The sequence below is a fragment of the Haemorhous mexicanus genome, chromosome 1 (assembly GCF_027477595.1).
Source record: "Haemorhous mexicanus isolate bHaeMex1 chromosome 1, bHaeMex1.pri, whole genome shotgun sequence".
Classification (NCBI taxonomy): domain Eukaryota; kingdom Metazoa; phylum Chordata; class Aves; order Passeriformes; family Fringillidae; genus Haemorhous; species Haemorhous mexicanus.
The window spans coordinates 99,200,858-99,226,731 of NC_082341.1; the positions used below are offsets into that span (position 1 = coordinate 99,200,858).

General features: G+C 35.2%; 1 protein-coding gene across 7 annotated transcripts in view; it reads right to left on the reverse strand.

Moving 5' to 3' along the window:
* Positions 1-25,874, reverse strand: part of ZNF236 (zinc finger protein 236) — a 76,459-nt gene that overhangs the window by 12,561 nt on the left and 38,024 nt on the right. For 5 of the 7 annotated variants that reach the window (XM_059857101.1, XM_059857092.1, XM_059857072.1 and 2 more), the window contains exons 12-28: positions 25,586-25,789; positions 23,643-23,787; positions 21,099-21,359; positions 20,597-20,847; positions 19,869-19,970; positions 14,837-14,988; positions 13,595-13,701; positions 13,330-13,481; positions 13,001-13,213; positions 12,181-12,460; positions 11,620-11,723; positions 7,525-7,890; positions 5,455-5,600; positions 3,991-4,234; positions 3,090-3,269; positions 2,430-2,582; positions 1,611-1,801 (exon numbers count right to left, since the gene is read on the reverse strand). In XM_059857101.1, coding sequence (XP_059713084.1) covers positions 1,611-1,801; positions 2,430-2,582; positions 3,090-3,269; positions 3,991-4,234; positions 5,455-5,600; positions 7,525-7,890; positions 11,620-11,723; positions 12,181-12,460; positions 13,001-13,213; positions 13,330-13,481; positions 13,595-13,701; positions 14,837-14,988; positions 19,869-19,970; positions 20,597-20,847; positions 21,099-21,359; positions 23,643-23,787; positions 25,586-25,789 — 3,251 coding nt within the window. The remainder of the gene's footprint in view (positions 1-1,610; positions 1,802-2,429; positions 2,583-3,089; positions 3,270-3,990; positions 4,235-5,454; positions 5,601-7,524; positions 7,891-11,619; positions 11,724-12,180; positions 12,461-13,000; positions 13,214-13,329; positions 13,482-13,594; positions 13,702-14,836; positions 14,989-19,868; positions 19,971-20,596; positions 20,848-21,098; positions 21,360-23,642; positions 23,788-25,585; positions 25,790-25,874) is intronic. The other 2 variants (XM_059857082.1, XM_059857110.1) reach the window with 2 other exon arrangements.

Here is a 25,874-nt window from a genome sequence, read left to right on the forward strand (position 1 = left end):
AGCTGACTGGAGTAATGTAAGTTTTCACACCTAAACAGTACTTTTCTTTTTCCTTTAGAAAGAAACATTTCAGAACCCTATCTGAGCAAATGCAACTGTTTTTCTTCCTTTTCTCCTTTACATTTATATCTAAGCATTTAAGGGTAACAACAGCTGGAAGTTTGTAAGACTAGATTCAGTTCTGATTAATTTTTACCAGCCTTGCATGAAATGCTCAATGTTTTAGCCTTCCATTGCCTTTCTTTAACTCCTGTATTCTGCTCTCCTGCATGGCCTTCCCGCAGTATCTCTATTTGAACCTCCTGATTCAGCATGCTCCCAAACCCCATGAAATCATGAATACAAAATCACTACTTAGGATATATGATTACTAATAACTTACTACTTCTATTTCTACACAACTTTTAATTACTTCAATTTCCCCAGGAAACACAGTTCTTTTACATACTATCTATTCACCATGATTTCTTGCAACATAAACTGTGTTTGCACAGCTATTATTATTCTTCAGTGTTTCAATTTTATTTATGCTTGTCTTAACAGGAGGCATGGGATCTTATTCATAAACAGCAACACTGCCAAATGTTATCACTGAATTATTACAAAGCCTGAAATGAAACTATGTTCTGCTTTGTTACTCTGTGATACCAGAAATCACAAACATATCATAAGAATTATTTAAGAAATCTTTCCTTCCCTTTCCTAGAGCAAAACTGCAGAGGAAAGCATATAACTTGGCTTCACCAATTTTAATCACAGCACACGCAAGAAAAATAGTATTTAATTTGTATACATTTACACACTAACTCGGGTCAAAAAGTAAATAAAAATAAATCTCAACCTAGTTAAGCCAAGAAAATAGAAGAAACAGCCCAAATTTTCAGATGTAAAATCTACATTGAAATGTCAGCCACACAACCTTTTCACTTTGTAGTCTTTTAATATTACTTTTCATCTCCCCACTCTGTAGATTCTATTTGCCAAATGTATCTTTGGCTCTTGATGACACCACAAAATTCTTAAGTTATAAATTTTATTTATAAAAAAAATTCTTAAATTATAAATTCTTAAGTTATAAGCTATAATGAAACTAATAGTAAGGTTACTGGAGAGATGACAGTCCATACAGCACCATTTTTATAAAATTTCTTATAATGCCACCTGTTATTAAAGATAGCTAATTAAATTCTGTCCTGTTACCTGCTGTGAAAAGAACTGTCACAACTGCTGTTCAACTCTTCCATTCACGAATAGGAAAAGAAAAATTTACCAAATGAAATAATATATTAGGAGTACTAAGCTCTATTACTGAATAGAGGTAATGAAGTATATAGTCTAACACCAAAAACTGATCTCAAACCATGTTTGAAACAGTAGAATCTATCTGTTAATTTAAAAAAACCAACAGCCTTGCAAAATCTATTGGCACTTCTGTTCCAACAGTTCACGTCTCTAGATGCCAAACTCACACGGTTGGCAGAGAGAAGGAAAATTAACTAAATTATCAAATATTATGTATTTACAGGACAAAATTATTTTTTAAGCAAAAGAAATTATGTTCTGTAATACAGAAACATAAATTTATGTGTCAGTTCAGAAAAGCATCTTACCTGCGAAGTGATATTAAGTGTAACTGCATCAAGACCACCTGACAACATTCCCTGAGTGTCAGCAAGAGTCAAAGTGACACTACCATCTCCTCCAACTCCCGATGAAGACATTACCAAATTCTGCGCAGAAACTGCGGACTGAGATATGGGTGTTGCTGGAGGAAGGTTTGTTCCCCCTGTCGTATTAAGTTCTGGAACATACGCAAAATGGTAAAAAAAAGAAATCTGTTACATACATAAACACTAAACTACAAATTTATTTTAAGTGAACTTAGTAATTTCTGTTTCCCATTGCTAGGTTTTCCTACTGTGGAATCAAGAAAATCAGTTAAACTGCTAACCAAGAACCTTAAGTTGTCAGTCAGATGATAAAATCAGAGAAATTACATTTAAGTGTAGCTTCATGAGCACAGTATTGCACTCACAGGTGGTCATGTGTATATACAAACATATATAGGTAGAAATTCATAAACATATTTAAAATCTCAAAATTTGAGTAATAGAGCAAATTCGGTATTTTATCACTTCTGCAGCGAAGGCACCAGATTTTGTCGCCCTGTAGTTTATAGATATAATTCTTCAATACTCCTGTAACTGCCTCCAAGTACTAATTTAAGACATGTTCTCTTGTTTTTATTTTTTTCCTATTGTGTGGAATAAAGTTCATTTAAAGTGACATAACAATTTAAAGCTTATGAGAAAACACACCAAACACTCAAAGTTCCTGAATCATGACATGCAAGATTATTCCATTTAATTCTAGTATTTACTTTTTAAATAAAGTACTATTTTCAATTAGAAAAAACATGGTATGCATACCTGGAGCATTCAGTGAAGGGCCCTGAGAAAGAAGCTGGTCATTGCTTATAGTTAATGTAGCACCTGTAGTCTGACTGCTGATGGCTGGTGCTGTCAGCCTTAAGCCAGTGTTCAGATCAGTGCTTCCAGAATTATGCTGAATAAGATCTTGGCCTGAATAGAAATAAGTCCTACTGTAATTGGAATCATCTCAGCATTATTCTGCTACTTATCTTGCAATAGATCATAAAATAATAAAAGTAGAAAATACAGCCAAAACACATAATTAATTTCTACACATGCAGATTTTTATGCAGCGGTTTGGCAAGTTTTTAATACAGATGTGATTATGCAAATCCAGATACTGACATGCACAGATTAGTAATATTTAGATAAATATGGATCTTACTTCTCTAGATTCAAAGCACCAACCTGATCAATCTATAAAAATCCAGCTGTTAACTGAGGCTATGAATAAAACAGTGAACCAATCTAATGTGTTCTCAAGGCAAATGTGTTTGGGTTTCAAATGCGGATTTGGGGAGTATCTTTTAAAACCGATGAATATAAGGAAAATATGCCATGGGAAAACTGTGGACTGTGAAAATCCTTGTATGCTACTGTATAGGTACTTTATAAAATAGAGATCTGGTATCATTAAAGATTTTTAAAAACACAAACCAGATATTGTAAGAGTGATTTCTTGAGGACTTCCTGATGACGTTGCAGTAGTAGAACCTGAAGCATGAGCTAGAACTTGACTCAAACTGGAATTATTTATGGTCAACATTATCTCATGTTGTCCATTTGTAGATGACACCATACCCTGTGATGTCATGACTTGAGTAATGTCTTGTGCACCTAAATTAAAGTGATAGAACAAAACAAAAAATTCCATTAATATCCTTTGGTGGAATTTCTGACATAACTTTTTAGAGCAATTTATACATTATTTTCTGAGATACTATAATTGATGCAGCCAAAGGGAGATGCTAGAACTTGCAGTAGAAAGTAAAAACTTTTTTCACATCCAATTTATTCTTCTACAGTTAAGATTTTCAGAATGAAGATTTTTGTCTTTTGCTCAAAACTATGGAAGTTCGTAAGTATTTTCATTATATAGAATCATGGAATGGCCTGGGTTGGAAGGGACCCTAAAAATTACATCGTTTCAACTCCTCTGTCATGGGCAGGGATGACTTCCACTACACCAAGCTGCTCAAAACCCCATTCATCCTAGGCTTGAACATTTCCAGGGATGGGGCATCCACAGCTTCTACGGGCAACCTGTTCCAGTGCCTCACTACCTTCACAGTAAAGAATTTCTTCCTAATAGCTAATCTAAACCTACTCTCTAATTCACCTTCTGAAAAAAATCGTATAAAGTAAGGGTAACACAAAGCTGTAAAATTTGCTGAAGATGCTGAAGCAAGAACTGCAAGTTTATTTTATTTAAATGAGATGTTTGGTGGGGGGGGGGGGGGGGGGGCGGGGCGGGGCGGGTTGACATTTTCTCACTGTGAGTAATACCCTGAGTAAAATTAAGAAATTGAACACACGATAAAACTACTGACACGCTTACCATTAGCGCTAGTTGTCAGCACAGACTCCTGCTCAGACAGGGACCCTATTGTCATGTTAGCAGATGATGTTACTGTGGGCTGCAAAGACAAGCCTGATATGGGCTGAATAACCACGTTAGCCGGCACTGCATTTTCTGTTGCCTGGAGGGAGGGATTCTGTGGAGCCATGGTGGGATCTCCAGTCAGCTGCTGAGTAAGTAAATTACTCTGCTGTAATGTCTGCTGCAGGATACTTGGATCGATCTGAAAAACAAGTTTTCAGCAATCAGTCTGAAGTTAACAAATAAACTGGGTTAAATGAATATTCTTAACCTAAGTCCAGAATACATATTTACTGCATAGAGAGTATATACAATACTGAAAATTTATAATTAACAAATTAAAATTTAAATTTAGTTTTTATGTGTCTGTATCTAGCCAGTCTCTAAAGTGACTATGCAACCAGTCTATTCAGATTCACTTTCCCTCTCTTCCTTCAGCAAAATGTTTGGGAAACCATGATCAGTTACATATCAGCATGCCTAGCCCCAGGTAAACACACGGCTGGTATTCTGTACTGTCCTATTAGTGCATGTAACGCTTATCACAGTCTCCAAGTCTTTGAAAGTGAAAAGGCATGGAGCAGAGAGAAGATTGATACCAGAAATTATTTAATTTTTCAGCTCCTAAGGGTCATTAAGGTCTCATTTCACAAGCCAACAATTGTTCTCTATACTTAAAGATAAGACATTTTCCTCTTCAGAGATATTTAGCAGTAGAGAAAAACAAAATGAAAATGTCCCCATTTTATGCTAAAAACTCCTTGAACAGAGGGACTATGAGCAACTCAATGCAGCTCTGCAGACGTCCCTTCCCTGACCTTGGGGTTGTACCTGGTGACCGTCAGAGGGCTCCTCCAACAACAATAATTCTGTGCAACTGATCAAACACAACCACCTTCAAGAAAATCATTGTTTCACACATCTCAAGAACTTTTTAATGCAATAATCTCACCCCTTTCTGTCAATCTTTTTATAAGTTCAGTGGGAATTTAAATTGTGAATTCAACCATTAAAAGCTTGCGAAGTAACACAGTGCCTTATGCTTAGAAAATAACACTGTGCAATAATTTGGGTTTGTTTTGGGGGGTGGGTGGGTGCCTTTTGGGGGTCGGGTGGGAGCTACTTTTGAAGTTTAAAGACAAAATGCAATTAAAAGAAAAAAAATACGTATTTTAAAGCAGTCTGTCAAAATCCCTGAGAGGTAAAAAATCCTGAAAATAATGAAAATTAAAGAAACCAAACCAGAAACATACCCCACTGTGCAGCTATTTTTTAAGTCTTCTAACATTGTACAAGTGATACAGTATGCTACTAGCTCACTCAAGTCAAGAACTGTTCCAGAATGATGTATGGTCCTTAAACTTTCTTAGGCCCTCCAGGCGACTATACAGAATTAAAAGCAAGGAGCAGTGAGCAACTTACCTGTAACGTTATGTTGTTAATACCAGTGGCATCTATTCCAGAAATCTGAACATTTTGTCCAACCAGATTAGCAGCAAGTTGTAACTGTATTCCTTCAAGAGTGGCCAAGCTACCATCTGTCAAGGACACAGTTAAGTCACCTCCAGCTACCAAAGAAAACAGTTATATTATAATGTTTTTATTTACTATTACTGACTACCTCTTTCAGCATACTTATTTTTATAAATTAAATCAAAATTAAAGTTACATACACATTTATTTATGACAAGAAAGATAATTTGAAGTGTATAACTTGATTATAAAGTAATTTGCTTGTTTTAAAGCTTCATAAATTCCATGTGATTTAAGGATTGCTATTTAGGCACTAACCAGTGGCTTACAAAACAAGAATCCCTCCAGAGTAGCATTAGAAATCTGGAAAAATGTGGTTTAGATTTCCTTGGAGAGTGTGCTGCACCTAAACAAAGCAGCACACACACAGGGTATTTACATTCTGACTCTGAACATACACATGAAAGTTACCGCCACATTTTGCACAGCACACACATGGTTCAGTATCAAACTGTCAAAGTTCACCCTCTGCACTAAAACAGATGAAAATAAAGGTGCATTAGCAATTGAAATCCAAAAGTCTTTAGACTTTGAAGAGGTTCTAATCTCAAAAGTTGAAGAAGCCATCTCTACAAAAGGTCTTGAGAGCATATATGGAAAAAGTCATCTTGTGTTTGACATACCTTTTCCTCCAAACACCCTGAGTGTGATCAACCAGTTTCCTTTGGTGCTTCAAAAACATCTATCCTTCCCTCTTGAGAATTCTTTACTATAATAAATCTGGTTTACAATGCACCCAAAGAATACCTGCTCTGGCCAAACCCACATAACTAGCCTCAATTTAAGAAGGTCTCTTTTTAGGACATCTGAACAAGCTAAACACTCCACCTTAATATGTTCAAAAACCCAAGTAAATGATTTCTCATCACAAGTTTATCATTCACTGTACATGTCAAATAACATCAGTATCTTCTGAACATCAACAATTTGTTCATTTTGGACAACAGCTGAGATCAAATCAGATAAGCTGGAATGGCTACAGTTAAATATGAGACTGATATAATACTCTGAATTTGTGGGCATACCTACTAAATCATAGACATGAACTGAAAAAAATGCAAAAGCACATAAAATCAAAGTCTCACTTTCAGAAATGACAGACAGTCCAAGACCCAGAATTTAAGTAGTATATCTAAGACTACCAAGGAATGTCTCCAGACACCTTAACACTATTCTGCTTTTAAAATCGTCCCTGTCTCAAGTTTACCTGAGCACTTACACAAACATTGGGTCAGTGAGCACCTACACAAAAAATACCTGAAAAAAATTTAGAAATTAGCAAGGATCATTCTGAAAAGGTCACTTTCTTGCAACATGAAGCATGTTGGGTATTCTGTGCCAGCTGGTCAAAGAATGGCCTGTGGCATATTTAATGTGCTAATGCAGCTGTAGTCACTGTCAATTGGTGAGACATCATATCTTAGGCACTCAATTATCTAACATACATACCTACACTACTAGTTTTTTTGTATTGTTGAAGAGTTTTCTTGCTTTGTGTTGAGGCTGGGGGTCTTTAGGTTGGTTTTCTTTTGGCGTGGGTGTGGTTTTTTATTTTGGAGAAATAACTACACATGTACCGCAGAGGATGTGCGCTTAAGACATTCTTCATTATTCACATAAATAAGTAGTGTAGACAAACAGAGTAACTGTTTTACTTTTCTTTTTAAATAAAACCAAGAAAGTATTACCACAAAGAATACAAGTATTCCAGCTATTTGTTATCTGCAATTTCTTCCATTCTGCAGTGCAATACCACAGGAGAACTGAAGAGACTTCTAGGTAAACTGCATATATTTTTATTTCATTCTTAAATAAGTAAATTTCTATTCCTGTCACCACTGTGCATCAAACCATTAATTCAGTAAAACTCTTACCTGTTTGGCAAAACTTTCCAGACTCTAATAGAAAGCAAATTTCATAACTTGATCACCACACCACCACCCCCCCATCCATTTTTACCTGACACTGAAGCAGGCAGGATAGCCTGGCCCACAAGTCCTTGTTGAAGTAAATTTTGATCAAACTGACTCGTCAAAACAGAGTTATTCATGATGAAAACATTAGGGTCTGTTGAGGATGAATTAAGAAGACTGACTGGTTGCAATCCCTCAGTTGAAGTCCGGGCAACAGGCTTCCTAACTTTCTTTGTATCCGGTTTATAATGACACTGTATGTGGGTTTTTCTGCGCCCTGAAGTACGAAACCGCAAATCACAGTGTGGGCATTTGAAGGGCTTTGCTCCCGTATGCAGGCGCATGTGGACTTTTAGACTGCCCTTTGTAGAGAAAGAATTACTGCACACATGACAACAGAAGAGCTTCTGGCCTAGAAAAGTTTCAAAACCAGAAATATACGTGATTAAACTCCTAAAAGACTGAGAGGACTAAATCATCCATTTAACAAACCCCATAATAGATTCTAAACTAATTTGAACAAAATAAATTAAAAATAATTGGACTTTATCATTGGCTGCTTTTCAGATGAATTAAGGTTCTCAGTGAAGAGTGTATTAACTTTTTCCTTTTACTAAAACTCCATATGCTTTTAAAGCTTTCATGCAGAATCTTATTTGGTCACCTTCATGCCTCTGTCATCCTCCTCATCTCATCTTCCTGACTAATCCAGTTGTTTCAACTACACAGACCATAAACTGGAGAATTAAAAGTTTCATCTTGACCTCTTCAGCATTTGGCTCCTACTTAATTAGCCACTCATTTCCTTTTTAATTCCAGCGGCTTTATTCTTCTGTTTCAATGCTGCCGTAACTAACCAGTATTAATGGATTACAAGTAAGAAATTATTAAAATTAAGTGAGATAACATTCTAAAACAACATATCAACCCCACAAAGTAACCCAGAAGTACAGAAATCTGGTCTATACATATACAGACCTCTTTGTCTCTCCTTTCAGAGTGCATAAAATCTGAAAAATATCCTTGGTCTTAAATGGAATTTTTAATGTACTACAAATAAAAGCAAGCTACAGAGTTTATTCCTTGAACCATACGCACAGCTATACAATTCACAAAAAGCATAATGTAACTATCTGGCAGAAACATGCCACTGCAGCTGAAAACCCACTATAACTCCTGAAATTTCCAGGCCTTCCAGCACAAAATTGCTTCCTAGCTAAACAAGGGAAAAAACCAATGTATTTGGTAAAGAAATCACAAGAGCAATATGTGCCTGTAAGTCCTGCTATTGAGTTCTAGTTTCCATTTACACAGAAGAATCTCTCACCAATTTCCTGAACTACAATTCAACCCACTTCAGATTACAAAACCCTGGCGCACTGTTGTCACCTCCTGTTAAACAAAACTAAGTAAACCTCTGACAATGTTCTGTTTCAAAAAATGGAGAAGAGGCCAATAACATGAACCAGTGAAACAAAGGGAATCTGGGCTGCAGCAAAGTCATCTACCACATTCACAGTGCCACAAAGGAAGCCATCCAGCAGTCTTTTCCCACTAAATAAAAATCCCCACCCATAGGGAGAAAGGGGGGTGGAAAAATAAGAGAGAGAGAGAGAGAGAGAGAAGAAAACCAACAAAAAAAAAAGCAGGAAGGGACAAACAGAACATCTGAAGTCCTGTTATTTAAATACGCAATGAAATTGTGAGCTGACTCCTGGGCCTTTTGTGTAAATATTAAGAATCTGAAAAGAAAAAAGAAAGATGTTTGAACTGTTTTCAGTAGTTTAGTAGTTTCGAGTTAACGTCCACAAGGGAAATTTGGAGGGAAGATGATCCCAAGTTTAGATGAGAAGTCATCAAGGAATGGCGAACACTAAATTGGCACTGCTGCCAAACACAGCAAAAAGTAAATGTGTTTTATGCCACTGACACACCACTCTACTGGCTACACAACAAGTTAACAAGAGCTGTTATCTGAAACAATATATCTGAAAGAACTGTAATCAGGAAACTGAAAAAGCAATGAAGACAGAAATGCAATAGTGTGAGACTTCAGTTATTCTGCTTCATGCTACATCAGGATACAGGAGCTAAGTGTTCAGAAGAAGTACCATATGAGAAACTTCCAATCTTCCAGTAAAGCTCCAAACTAATTCTCTGGATCAATGCTGGTTACAGATGATATCAGGTAGGTTCCTATCCAGGCAGCTTTCATTTACAGGTGAGGAATAGAGTAGCTTTTCAAATAGAACTATTTTTAGGGGAGTTACAGATATTAATACTGTAATTTTCTTTTTTTATTATTCATTTAAATAAATGATGTATCTCTCAATATAAAACAAATGAACTAGCAGGTGTAGGTATTGCCCACAGATGAAGACAGCATTCCAGAAAGCAATCTAGGCTCAAACGCAGAAAACTGCACATTAGTTAAATTTCATCCAGCACAAGCTGGCCCAAGCACAAAAAATATGGAAAAAAACTCCCATAAGATAAAATTAATTACAATATGGAAACAGTGATGTGGCTTTTGCAGTGAAAATTACACCTCACAAATCTGTGAGTGCTCTTTAAAGAAGATCAGATTTCCACTGTATCTGGATTTTTGGAATTTTACACTGGTTTTATATGAAAAAAACCTTAATAAAAATGCTGTCACAGGATGAAAGGAAAGGAAAGAGTCTTTCCATGAACTAAAGAAAACCAGTTCTAAGACTGAACACAAATGGCTTACATGGACAATTTTCACAAGGCTGTAAGTCAGCAGAAGAGCTCTTGAGCATCTGAGCAAGGACTCAAACCATCAAAATTGTACTACATGTGTTGTGAAAGAGAGAATGAATAGCAGGTTGGGAAAGTCTGTTTAAGGATGTTAAAATAAAAATTTACAAAGCTCCATTTTATATTATCAAAACGTCTGTACAACCACAAAGAGCTAAAAATTAAGAAGAGGAAACAATTTATTTCTCAAACAAAAATCTAGTGGGCTTATGAACAAAATTATCAAGACAGCAAACTGAAAATCAAACTTGAATCCAGGAATTTACTACTACTACTGACTGTACTGAAGGCCATTCCTTTTTGCCCAGTTCTTCTGCTTTCAGAAAACAACTGGAAAAAACTAATGCAAAATATTCCATTAAAGACAGCAAACAGAGAGATGCAATTTCTTATTCAGAGTGCCACAATTTGTAAACTGTTTGAACCTGGAGGAAACATAACACAATCGCTGCCTTGTTCCTTTCATTATCCTTACTATCTGCTACTGTCTGTCCTTATCTACACAACAATTTAATGTAACATGAGTACTATTTCTTACTAAACAACAGTTGAAAGTGCAAATACAGTAAAATAAAAAGGGAGCTTCCATGAGCAAAATAATAATGCATTACAGCATTAAAAGCTTTCTATCTTGCTGGGGTTTTTTTATTTTTGAAAAGAGATCATAATGAAACCAAACAAAACTGCAAGCAGAGTTAGAAATTAATTAGTTCAGGACTGGGCTTATTACCCAGTCAATTAGCATTCTTCAATGCTAAGAAGAAAACAAGTATGGAAGACTTAGAAGGCTTTTTTTAATTAGCACAAAATTGTAGTTGAAAAATACTACTATTAAAATCAGACCTCTCCCAGGAATATAAAAACCTGCCCTAAATATCTAAATATTACAGATATTTAAGTTTACATTCAACTTGCAAGATTCAAACAGCTGAATGCTCAAAATTTTTGTAGTTTTATTTTCCAGTTTACGTAGCAGTGCAAACATTAATGTTTATACGGGTTTTTTTACCTTTAAATTATATAAGATTCCCTCAACTCCACCTTCTTACTCAGGAAAATAATTTATCACTGAAAGGCTGCAGAATCTCTGACATGAACATATTCAGGACACTTACATACACAGTATGAGCTAAGACCATGCTTTAGAAGCCTACAGAAAGCTGTAATAGCATTGTTTACTCAGAAAGTTCTGATGTGATTCATTTGATGGTGTCACAAGTACCAAATTTCCCCTAGAACTGCCATCCACAGCTCCAAATACTAGATCACAGTGAAACATAACATTCCCTGCAAAATCTCTACTTAAACAGCTGATCAAGAAAGCAAACACCTAAACAAAGACATGCAAAACCTTACTGACCTGTGTGTGTTTTAACATGACAATCCAGAGTGGATTTTACAGTGAAACTCTTTCCACATTCATCGCACTTATACGGCTTCTCTCCAGTATGGATACGAACATGCCTAATAATTCCAGGATACATGTACAAGTGAAATTCTACTTTTATGTCAGTTTGTCCAAATATTTATTTTCTATCTTATTAATTTTATGAATAATTAAATACTTTTACTAGCATTACACTAGGCAGAACAAGAAGATTTAAGTACTTGCTTTTTTTTCAACCGATTTTTACATGTTTTTATATGCAAGTATTAGAGCAAAAAAACCCCAATTTACTCTAAAACGTCATAATAATAACTTTAATACTGCAGGAAAATAAATATTAAAGAGGTGAATTAGTCATATTCAGAATATGTAACATTTGGACACATTTTTAAACCACTGCGAAAAAGAAAAATTTATATAAATATTAGTCAAACTTCAACTTGCGCATAAAGAGTTATATGAAACTGTTATTCTTAAAGTTTCTGGTGAACTATACAGCAAATTAAAAACATATGAACATTTTCCATTCCTCACCTGACTAAATCACTGGGTTTTTTAAAGCTTTTGGGACAATAACTGCAACAGTTGGCATATTTGGGCTCTGCTTCCAGTTCTGCTTGCTTATCTTTCATCTCACTAATTCTGTCTTTCTCTGCAGCTGACTGGACAAGAACTTTTTCTGACACAGTGGCACTTTCTTGAGGCCTGATCTTTGCCAGTTCTGCTGTCTCTTCTTCTGTAAAAGTTATGACACCAGGACGAGATTTTCTGGAAGTTCTTTCAGAGCTTTCATCGTCATCTTCAACACATGCAACTATTAAGTAAAAAAAACCAAAACAACAAAACAAAACAAAAAAAAATCAAACCAAAATAAAAACCACATTTCTGTTCAGTTTAATCTGTCAGCAGAAATTACAAAAAATAGAAAGGTTTATTATTAAACACACAGCCACTACACTTTGTGCTTGGACTTGCACTACTATGGACTTTAACCTCTTTTAGAGGTCTAACTACTCATGTCTGTAGTTCATTTTAGAAAAAAGCTGGATTTATAATTATTATCTTTATAATAACTAGCACAGGTTAAGTAATACAGGATAAAAGATCTACTTTAGTGACATACTAAAACAGCTATGTCACATACAATACCTTTAATACGCTGGACAGATCCTGGAAAACTAGTTTATTTAAACAATTCAGATAACAAAGAGATGTCAGCAGCTCTAAACAGCAGACATTATCCATGCTGGAAGCTTATTTTGTATCATTACTGTTATAGCATTCATGTAATCCACCAAAACATCTGTATTTCTTATATAGTAAGGACTGTAAAAGTAAAAATGAAATCATTTACCTCCTCCTCCTGTATCTGTAGCTGCTGCTACAGCTGAGGAGACTGCCTGATGTTTTTTCATATGTTTTTTGCAGTGAACAGTTGTTCGAAAGCTTTCATCACAGAAGGGGCACTTGTAAGGCTTCATGCTCATGTGAGTTGCCATGTGCCTGGTAAGGCTGCCATTAGTTGTGAAGGAGGTATTGCAAATGCTACAGCTGAATGCTTTAACTCCTTAAAGTAACAGAAACAATTAAGTAGCATGCTATTTGTTTAAGTTTACTCACACAGGACATTTACAAAACCCATTCATGGGTTAAGCTAATATAGAGCTGGTATACTCTGTTTACCTGTATGAGTCTTCTCATGTGACTTAAGAACTCCCGAGGAAACAAAACCACGGCCACAGAGCTGGCATTTATAAGGTTTCTCACCAGTATGTGATCGAACATGTTGTTTCAAATGGCTGGATTTCTTAAAACCCTTGTTGCAATATTCACACCTATTAGAAGAAAATAATTTTCATTAGTTTCATGCAATTATTAGGCATAATAATTACATGAAATAATTAGACATTCAGGGAATTCGGTGACAAAAGCTAGAAGCATAACATACCTATATGAACGCCTACTTTGATCTTCATTATCCTCAAGAAAATGAGGCCTTTGGGTGTGCAATTCAAGTTCTTCCTGTGGTGACTGGTCTTGCATCAAGCGAGTGGTCTAAAAATCAAAGCCTCAGGTGAATTTCAGTAACACAGTATTTAAATATAGTCTCACAAATAGACAAGAAAAAAAATTACAGCATCTACAGTCAACACAAGTAGTTAAATTTATGCTTTCATACATTTTGATAGGAAATTAAGAGTGCAATGTAATACCTCACTCTTCCATACTGAGAAGGAAAGCATAAAAATGTTCAGCTACTGAACTGGAATAAACAGACAAGATACTGCACTTACGCTTTCCCTGAATCTCCACAAAAATCTATCTAAATTGTCTCGATTTTCCAGTATGTGAGGAGTTAAATTTAAAACTAGTTCAGCCATTTTAAACACTGAGTAAGCAGCAAAACATGGTGCTGCTGACAAACTTCACTACTTTCTGAAAATTCCTGTAAGTAAAAGCCACGACAGAATAATCCTTGACAGCAAGAAATTCCAAAATTGAAGACAAGGAGATTCTGAAGCTGGTAAGCTGAAATGACTCAAACTCTTCCAGATCCTAAAACCCACATCAGTTCTCTGACAACATTCAAACTTTGCAAACAAGCTTCACGGGACAGCAATTCATAGAAGTCATCATGGTAAACACATTACAACAGATTATCTTTATGCTAGGTACTTCTAATGTCATAAAAGTTATAATTACAATGTATTTTTACCAACTGAGCCTTTTTACAAATTTAACTAAATGAGAAACAGGCAAAAACATCATACACTGTAATATACAAGCTCCATGAATGATCACTTAAAGATTTATAATGCTTTTTTTAATTGCTTGATCATATACGTCTATAGACATATAGATTCAATAATTAGGAGAGAATATAATGAAATAATGTTAAATTATTTCATAACATTACATCCTCTCCTTAGTTTTAAACTCACAATCCAACATTATAGTATTTTTTTAAATCTAGAGTATCAAAACATGTACTTCCTTTTCAGAAACAGTAGTCAAAACACTTATCCTCACCTCACCTTTCCATTTTCCAGGTGTTAAACATAAGCAATCTAAAGAAGAAATTCTGAAACTCTTCTGACTTCTCGTTTTACCTAATCATTAATGAAGTGGTGCAAGGAAGTCACGACTGAACCCAGAAAAAAAAATAATCCTTCCTTCAAGTAGTACTTACTACATTAATAGTGTCTGTATTTGGAACCTGAAGAAGGGCTGGTGGATGATAACTCGTTGAAAGAGCCTGAGATTCAAGTGTGCTTGAATCCTGCAGCTGTTGTACAGCTGGAAATTGAGTCTGTTGATTGTAGCTGTCATTCACAGTAAAACCTGCCAGAAATTAAACAGTCATAAACGCATAAAATACACTGATTTGGACTTTGAATAACACCACACTTTTCTGAAGACTACCTTCAAAAGAGAATAAGTAGCATTACCATATAGTAATAGTTGTACTCTTCACTGCTGAGCATCAAAACACAGACAAGTTTCTGGCATCTACATAAGAGGCATAATAGGGTTACTTACCGTTAGCTGGAATTCTATTGGAAAATCTCCTCCACAGAAAAACACTGTTTGAAGTTCCTTCAGGGTGCCACAATTACCTTAGAGCCATTGAAATTTTGAATTTCTTGTATGTAAGCATGCATGTGTCAAACAGGTTGACCCATCTCCCTTTATCCACGTTGGTACCACGCTCCCTTAACTACACTGGAAGCCGATCACAAGGATGCAAAGCTCAGTGGGGAGGATGGCGGGTGAGTGGAGGAGATGACCCAATAGGAGAACTCCAGTTTCTGATAAAGTAACCCCATTTTCTCCTACTTTGGATCTCCTCCACATATCCCCACTCTTTAGATAATAGTAAAGTAGAGCCTCTCAAAGGCAAACTGCAACGTAAAAAATAAACAGATTTTTATTCGCATTTCTGGTATAAAACCCTGAAATTTTTATTTGGTTTTGTTCTCCTGAAATAGCAGGTCTTAATCACCTTTTCTAAATGAATGAATGAAATTATAGCATCAATGATCAAGAGCCAGGAAAATACAGCTCAGATTGCAGTGGTTTTTGATGCTATTAGAGATGTCCTTTTACCAACCCTTTTAAATCTTAATACTTCCAGTATTAAAAAATAACCCATAATGTCATGTGGAAAAAATTAAACCACAATGTATGGGCAACAATTTCAGTACTTCTGTGCAGTTTGCCTTTAGTGGACAAAAAGGGTGAAGATTATGAACATAGGGTAGAAACAAACCCACATCAGATGATCACAGCATCAAAGGCCAAAAAGCAATGCTTAAAGAATGGTTTTGAGCAACAGTAAAACAAAAACCTGGATCTGTTGAGTTTAAGCAGAAATGTTCCCAAAAGACACTTTCCACAGCAGAAGAATGTTGTAATCAGTAGAGGAAAAAAACCCTATTTCTATGCTACTGCTTAGACCATGGAATGAAAACTCACAAATGTAAATAAATCTTGAAAGCATTATTAATCAGGTCATAACTAGTCACCAAACTTAATGCTGAAACTCGCATATTATTTTCTCTCCTAGAAGTACCACAAGAGTACAAGAAAAAAAGATCCTAAACGCTGGACCCTGTACCTCAATTGGCTTTTGTGAAATGACAAAAAAGTAGCCTGAAGAGAGGAATGAAAACTTCTGCATTGATAAGAGAGCTGCTAATTTCTACTTCTCAAATTAATTTTAGAACTAACTTTATAGAAAAATTACGTTCCCACTACATGGGATGAGAATGCCAAAAAACAAGACTCAAGAAACTGAAGCAAAGTGATGTTATTTACATGCCCTACATAAAAAAAAAACCAACTACTTAAATATACTATGTAAAAACTTGAATTTTTTTTTTTTTTAATCAGGAGGTATATTTTACTGGCTAAGAAGGAAAAAAGAAATTACTGTACTATGACCTATTTCATTTCACAATGTTTGAATGAATTATTGAGATTCTGAAAAATTTCCCAGGATCATACAACAACATGCCCAGGAAGAGGACTGAATGTAGAGGTATTTGAGGACAAACTGAAGAAAGAAATGCTACTTCTGAAAGTAGCTTGGGAATAAATACAAACCAAAGCTGTAACAAGAATATACATGATGCATCCCCATTTTGCTCAATTCCTAGCATAAGCGTCAATTTCCTCTCAAAATTTAATAAAGATCTGACAGTTTTGAGCATTCTAAAAGCATTTGCTAGTGCCACACTATTTCTACAGAACAGCACTAAAAAAAAACCCATACCACCAAACACCAGAATCCAGACATTCAGTCTGAGAAAGAAATTTCACAACCTTTATTTATTTTCTGCTCTAGTTTTCATCACTGTATGTTGTTGCCCAGAAGCTTTTGATCAATCTTAAAAAACCAGACAGTATCTTAAGCTCTGCATAGTAAGGGGAGCCTCTTACTACAAAGTTCTCTAAACTTGGAATTGGATTTGGTGGTTTTCAGTAAAAGTAATCATTTGTGTAGCTTGGGGTTTTTTTGGTTTTAGGACATCATCCAACCTTTTATCTTCTATATTACCAAAACACTGCAAAAAACAGAATACTCTGGAAATCATTTTACTCATAGAAAGATGTGTCTTGCATGTGAGAATGAGAAAACAACAGTATGATAGTTTGTAGTAAATACAATATTTAATTCAGAAGAAATTTCATGTCTTTACTGACAAATCTTTTAAATTCTAACACTATAAACATTGACATGAACATGTGCATCACAGCAGGGATCAGTGACTATCAATTACTTGTTCTGCAGGTTTGCTTCTTAGGCAAAGACAACCAGCTGGACAGTACTGACTGCAAATACGTGTAAACAGTTACTGAAAGATCAGTTTTGTAAGTCCTGAGACTGCAGATCAGCTTCTTAGGAAAGCAAATAGCATTCTGGTGGCAAGGGTATGTTTGTATGGGCTATAGAACTGACAGCATTTGGACTTCTGGTTTTTTAAGATCATTTGCCTATCACCACTATTTGAATTATCATTCAACCATGCTTACAGGGACACTTAAAAGAAAGTAAAGGTGATATAATTTATAGGAAAACACATTTGGTGACAGGTGATATTCAGTAACCCAAAGACAATTTCGGATAAAATACACATTTTTTGTTCTGACTTCACTTAAAAGTCTTCAAATGAAGATGAATACACTACAAAGAACTTAAGTCCTTTTCCTCAGCCTCCAAATCTAGCTCACATTACTCATTTGGTACTGTAGCACCCTCATAAGATCTGCACTTCTTTACAAGTCTGAACATATGAAGAAAATAACCTATCTGAATAAACAAGAAATTCAACAGAAGTATTACGAACAAACCTGGAAAAAGAAACAAAGTTCTGCCAGGTCTATGCAGACCTAGAGATTACCCTCATCTCTCTAAAATGCAAAGTTGGGGTTTTTCCCTCAAAAAAGGAAAAAGAAAAATCAAACAACCTTTCAAAGATTTTTTAAAAACTCCTACATCATTTTATTAATAAACACTGAATAAAATATTTAATCAAGAATACAGCCTATAAACACAAAGAGTAAAAAAGACAGTCTTTTAAGCTTGAATGTTCTGCCTAGCTGACAGGAAAAAGGAATTAGGAGCATGAAGCACAGATGCAGACATAGGGAGAGGGTCGACCAATTTAACGCATGCATCCGCGCAAATGCTTACCTACCTGAAATTCAAAAATTTTGAAGGGCTCCAGGATCTTCAAGGAAACTTCAAAGAGTTGGGAATCTGTGGATGAGATTCCAAGTAGAATAGGAGACGTCTTATACAAATGAGACTTTAAAATGCCCACACCACACATGTTCTGCTTCTCTGAACCAGTTTTACAACATATTGATGATCAATCTAGATTTCTGATGATGAAAGAATTGTTTTGTGGGTTCTAGGAGTCTTCCCCTCCCTAAGAAATCATTTGATATTTATATAACACAGAACATACACATACACAGAAGCTGAAGTTTAAGTAAGATGATAAAACAAGAGTCACTTATTGGGTTTATAAATTCTAAGGAACCATTAAAAAAAACCAAACAAAAACCACCACCACTCTTCAGAATAACGTAGAACAAAAGGCTGCTTTTTTTTCCATAGTGTCTTCTCATTCATTTGAAAAACCGTTAAAGTCAACCAATGAAAATAATCATAGTATTTTAAGAGGATCTGGATCAGTCTTGTTTAATAAAGGTGGAGACTTTAATTTTCTTTTCTTTACACGTAAAGCAGCACAACCTAGAGAATTAAAATTGGCAAATTATACTATTTCTTCACAGCGTGATACAACTTACCACAGTCAATTAAGTTTTTACAAATGATACTATACAATAAAAGGGAATGAAACTAAGAACAGAGAAGTTTGTGCACATAAAATACCAATTACTGGTTATCAGCTACAGACAGTTATTTCCTGGAATCAGAAACAAGGAGATCAAGGGATAAGCCAGCAATGTTTCCAAATCAAAACAAATGAAAACCCCTTGAACATTCCCCACCTCAGCAACAGCCCCCCTGCCAGAAAACCCCAAACAACCACCAAGAAAACCCCAAAACAAAATTAGTAGCTTCATATTATGTAACAATTCAAGAAATCCAGTCGTGAAAAGCAAAAAAAGACGGTAATTTCTTTACTATTTGCAGGCTACACACATTTACACTTATTTCTCTGTATTTTAGGGGGAAAAATAGTTTCCAAGTGCTTACAGTCTCTTAGTTTGCTAGTTTCATTACTCTATAAAATATAAAAAGAAACCGCTGTGCATAGGTGAAAGTAAGATTTTTATGTGACTATATTTTTCATTGTCTTTTTCCAAAATGAATCCCAGTAGCTACTCACTCAAATCTTAAGACTCTGTTTCTGACCATCTCAGGTTATAAGCATGTATACCAAGGGAGAAACCTGTGCAAACTGCCTACTGCCACAGCAAGTTCAAACACAATCAAGGAAAGAATATGCTTGACTATAAAACCCATATTGTAATGACTAGGCATTGGGTCATAAAAGCAAAAAAAAAAAAAATTAAGTATTCATAACATTCTACCAAGTATAGCTTCAGAATGGTAATTTTTTTCCAAGTTCTCTGCATTGCAGTTACTTTGACTGCAGATGCCCACTTTAAAAATGTTTTATCATAGCTATGCTGCAAAGCCAAATTTATAAAACTACTTTTTACCTCCTTTATTTATTACTAACCTTGTGATAAGCTCTGTTGATCAAATGGCTGCTGTGTTATAGTCTGTTGTTCAAACTGAGTGATGTTTTCCTGTAAAGCATGCTGGGATGTCACAAATCTATCTGAAATGGGGAAAGGAAGGAGAAGGAAAGAAAAAGGAAAAATATCAAGAAAAAAAGATGTAATTAAATGTATATTTCAGTTGTTTCAAAACCCCCACATTTTACAGTCATTCAAATTTTCACATTAAAAATAAACCAAGCAATTATTAGCTGAACAGGTATTTAAATCTTTGTTTATAGTAAATTTTATTTATATTCTCCTGTTGTACTTGATAACTCAGTGCACCATGAAAAAGAGCAAAGCAAAACCAAAATACTTTGGTCCACTATTACAAATAAATTAAGAACATGGAACATTCACCTCACACCACTGGTATTACTTTCTAAGTAGACTATAAAGCAGTGCTTTTTAATAATCAGAGGACTGACATGGTAAGGTTTTAAGGATGGATCATTTTTTTGTATATTTGTTTAGTAGTTTTGCGTGCGAAAACTAGAGGGTGCAAATCCTCATCTTTTTATACTTTAATAGTAAATGTAAACACCAATGAAACTGCACTATACACTTTAAGTATATAGTAAGTAGCCTTTATTTCATGTATTTTTGTAGTTTCTGTCAAGAATCAATTATTTGAGAAATTGTAAACTTACCTCATTATAAACCTTATCATATTTCAAATACTCACCCTCATCTTGCTCTAAAGGCTGATCAGCCAATTCTTGTTCTAGGGCTGTTTCTTCTGTGCCTACTACTGGCTGCTGATCTAACTCTAAAATAGCCTGCTGATCTGTTGCAACAGTTTCTGACTGTTGTAGCTCATCACTTTGAATCTCCACCTGCATTTGTGTAGAAACATGAATGCTCTGCTGATGTACTGTAGAATCATCTATTGTAGAAGACTGCTGATTCTGCTGAAGTTGCTGTGCAAGTTCATATCTACAAAGTAAGGTGAGAAAATCTTTATGGTTTCAGTTAGACATTTATCCTATTTATATGAACAATTTTTTATTTTTACTGTACACCACAATTTACTCTACCTGCAAAGGTACCTAAGGTTTGCTACCCATAAATAAAAATCCTTATTCAAACATATGCAGTTGCTGCAGAGCAAAGCTGCCTTTCCAAGCATCTTTCAGGAATGGCTGCTGAACTACATTGCAAGATTTATACAAAAATTGCAAGCATACCTATGAGTCTTCATGTGTTTTTTACAGTTGAGTGATGTTTTGAATGTTTTTTGACAGTAGGGACACATATATGGTCGAAGGTCATTATGGATCCCCATGTGTCGCCTGAGGCTACCACCAGTAGTGAAGGCCCCGTTGCACACAACGCACTTGAAAGCTTTCAATCCAGTGTGTGTTCTAATATGTGCTTTCAGAACTCCAGCTGACACAAAACCTCTTCCACACTGAGAGCACTTAAATGGCTTTTCACCTGTATGAGATCTTTTTAAGAGAAAGCAGAAGTTAAAATAGATTTAAACATTTAATTTACAAAGTTATTAAAGGACTCAATTTTAAAATGAGCGAAATAAACCAAACTAAGGTGACAGTTGCATGGATGGAAGAGGTCCCAACTAGGGAAAGCCAAAAATTAAACTTTATTAAGTTATAAACAACCTGGCAGGGCTAAAAACAATACTGAGTAGTTTTAGTTATGTTGTACAGTCCAATCTCCTTTTCTGATCGTACTTTGTTCCCATCACAATATTTGGGTTTAATTTTTCCATTCCAGATGGTGCAGTAGTTCTTCAGACTAGTATATTATCACTCACATTTTCCTCAATTCAGCTAACAAACTGTCCACAAAAGTTTGGAGAAAAAGACGTGGCTCTCCTTATATATACGACCACTACACTTAACAACAAAACTCTTGGGAAAAGAACTGTGTCCATCCCAAATACCTCCCAAACAAGGCAAATCCTGTCTCTCATAATGCTATGTGAAAAAAAATATTCAAGTGGGGAAAACTTCTCGTTTATTAAAGTACATAGCACTATATCATTCTTTCTAAAGGTGCTAGAGGAGTTTCCCTTTAGGACTACACTGAGATACAAAACAGATGCAAGGAAAAATAGGAAATTAAATGGAATGCAACAAGAATTTTAAGGGTTACAACCGTAGCACCCAAGGAGAGAGCTAGAAAGAATGCAATGGGAATGCTAGGAAATGGAAAAGAAGCAAGATTTAATTAAGGCACGAAAAGTTAGGGCCAACTTATGATTGCAGTAACCTTGGAAGTCTATGACCACCACATCAGAGACCATAACAAAGTATATGACAGACATTAAGATTACTCTTTTGCTACCAATACACACAATAATAATTAGCAGTAGGGAATCCTGACCTTCCTTGCTGTGCCTGGGCGATTATTTGACACACTATTCACAGTCACTGCTCTACTGAAAATACACCTACTACAAATTTCCCTCTTTTTCAGAGAGGGAAACAAACTTTGTAAGCAATGATCAGCACTACTCCATGTGGACACACTGTCCACAAAATTATCAAGCAAAGTAATTTAACTATAGCATTGCCAATTTACAAAGAGCAAACATGAGAAAAGAAAAAGTTTTGAATTCCTCCACAACTCTTAAACAAAGCCAGGCTTCACTCAGTACTCTGCTGAAAGATCAAAGAAACACAGCAGCAGGTGATTGGTACCTACATCCTATTTTTGCATTCTCAGTATAATTCAAAATTATTTTCATTTAAATCAATCCATCTGGAATGTGTCTACAGAAGACAATGAGAAATCTAGGCAGGGTATTACAAAAGAAAATATGAGATATTGTAAAGCTTCCCTCCCTCCTGTTCAGACAGCATATAAAACCCAAGAACTGTTTCAAAGCAATGTGAGAACTTAACACAGAACTTCATTTTTAAAGAGAGTATGAGGAGCTCACCATGATCTGAGCTAGAGAGAGTGAGAAAGCAGTACAGAGCTTACACTGCAGAAACAAGCAGATTGCCACTTGCTTGTAGGGACTCTTCCCTTAAATTCCAGTAACCATCTTTGGTGGGGTTTTTTCATATTTCTTCTTCTATTTCTTTATAGTTTGTAAGTTGGAGAGCACTGTTTCACACCTTGACTAAATGCAAAATCTCATTGCCTGTAAAACCGCAACCCCATGTAACTTTGAAGCTACTCTTCTTCTCAAAACAAGACCTGATTAGTTACCTCCACTGGTTCTTCTACAACCTAAATTTTTCTATGACTCCATGACTATGGTTCTAACAAGCACTGACTACACAGACTCTGAACTGAGCTTCAAGCAACAAAATGATCCCCAGCAACATTTACTCAATTACAATGTAAGCTTAAATTCTTTTAGGTTTTCTATACAGAACAAAAGGCAAATTTCCGTCTCAAAAAATAGGAGTTACACACAAAGCAGGCAATCTGGAGTATGCAATTACAAAACTACCACAAGAATTCACCAACAATGCTTGTTATTTTCTATACACAGTTTTGGAAGAAAGAATCCAAGTGTCAGTAAACTAAACTGCACATTGAACACAATCACTTATACTGCTAGAACTGCACATAGCCATGAGTTAGTCCAAAGCCTCCTCCAACTCAACAAGAAAAAAAAAAAATCAATTATCACTGCTTCAATGCTTAAGAGATGGTAAAAAAAGTCTTTTCAGTCAATACTATATAATTTTAATGTCTTTTCCCATATTTGTTATGGCATACATTTCCTTTCTTGATTGCTTTTATTTTACCTGATGTGCTGTTTAAGATGACAGGATTTTTTATAGGCTCGATGGCAATAGTAGCATTTGTATGGTCTCTCTGCATTATTCACAAAATTACTGTTAAAATAGTTTTGGAAGACCTGGCTATTCCTCGGGATTGGCTGGATAAGACCTGCATACATAAACACATATACAAATAGGAAAATTTGATTGGTTAAATTATTCCAAGGATGCAATAGTCTGAAGAGCTACTATTTGAAAAGAAAGCATGACTAAACTTGTAGTATACAAAAATATAAAAAAAATGTGCATGTTTTCGGCATCTGCTTAAAATTATGCATATATACAGCATTATAGATATTATACTGTACGTGGTATTTTAATGGTAAGTTTTTCTTTTATCCACAGGTCCACCTCACTACAGTAGCAGCTTTGTCCAAAATAAGCATTAACTTTTTCTAAAGTTGACAGTTATGAATTCATTGCTGATCCAATAATATCTTCTCCTTCCAACCTCGACCTTAGCAAATGATATTTAATCAATGTATATCAAGTATTATCAGGTAGAGAAGTTGACAAATATTTAATACGCCTTTTGTGAAAAGCATTGAAACAGACAGAGAACAATTTGCAGACTTTTTTTCATAGGCTTTTAGAAAAATTAAGACTATCACAGAAAGCAAAGTATATATCAGCAAAAGTGCCACTCAAAGATTACCACTATTACAAAGTAACATTATTAGTTTCTTGACACATCTAAAAGAACTATGACTTTTTTTTTTTTTGGTGGGGGCGAAGGAGTAAAAGTGTGGAAATATTGTCAGGGGGTTGAAAAAACATGTCACACCTTCTAGATAAACAGTAGAACCTATTTTTTTACTGAACATTCTAATATCAGCAGAGTTTTTATGTGTTATCAGCATCCATAGGAAACAACTTATATAGTATTTTTTTATTAATATTAATCTTTTTCTAAAAATCAGACTTCCACAGCACAGATCTGAATTGTATCGAAGTGGAGCTTCTCTTCAAAATTGAGAAATGGGATTATACTTTCTTCTGGGTTTCACACAAGAAAGAAACCGTGTGATCCGTCTGAAGCTGTCAGCTAAGTTCTGTTTGCACCTCAAAAATTTAAGTTTCTTTTATATGATATCAAAATAACTCCTACTCTTGCTTTCAGTAACTCCTGGATGCAGTGAAAGCAAAACGGTGTTTAAAGAGTGATAAAAATGTTATTGATATAATAGTATTACCAATGTAAGATTCCACCATAAAAATAACTGCACAATAGGTAAGTCAGGGGTTAGCAGGGGTTAGCAGGTTCAATCAAACAACAAAGAGAAAACACTTCACCCACTACACTGACCTCTACCGGACAACAACATATTGTTTTGTACAACTTCTTCCAAAAAGTGGTTTAACATAATCTTGTGGCAATATTTACACCACAGAATTAAAATAACTGGAAGAATTCTCCAAAGCAGGTTTCAGAATTATTCTGCCCTTTTTTTGAAAAATGACTACATACAATTACTACTAATTCAGCTGAGGTCATAATTAAAACAAATACTTTAAAATTGTGTAACAGACTGACTCATTAATATCTGTAATCTTTATTACAAATGTTGACTGAAACATGATCATCTTGAGAAGACTCTTGGTCATGAACTGTCATCTCTTCTACACCAACAGTCTAATAATATTCAAATTAAATTCCTAATATAAAAATGCACATGGCTTCTTACTGGTAAGGATTATACAATTTAACTGTAAATAAAAAATACAGTTCTTATTAATTCTAGTGCAAGCAAACTATAAAATATGGCACTTTGCTAAAGTTTTTGATTACTTATTTCAATGCGCATCTTTACAAGTGAGCTCTGAATGCTTTTGCTTGATTAAAACACAGCCTTTATATTCCATTGAAATTTGAATTTCAAGAAAGCATGGATTTACTCGCTCTTTACCTAAATCAGTTATGAGTATGGGCTCTTGCAAAGGGATGTCTGGTACTGGACCACTTGACTTTCCTACTCGAACTTTTGTGGGTTTACGTTGATGTCGCAGCTTTCTTAGTTCCGTATGTTTGAAATGTGAAGTGATATGAGTTTTCCGATGGCCCGATGTTCTAAACTTCTTGTCACAGTGAGGACAAGCAAAAGGCCTAACACCTGCAAAAGAAAAATCCAATCAGCTTAAAATTTTATTTCCATCAACCTAGAAATGTAGCTTTAGAATATGGATTCTCTTTCCTGT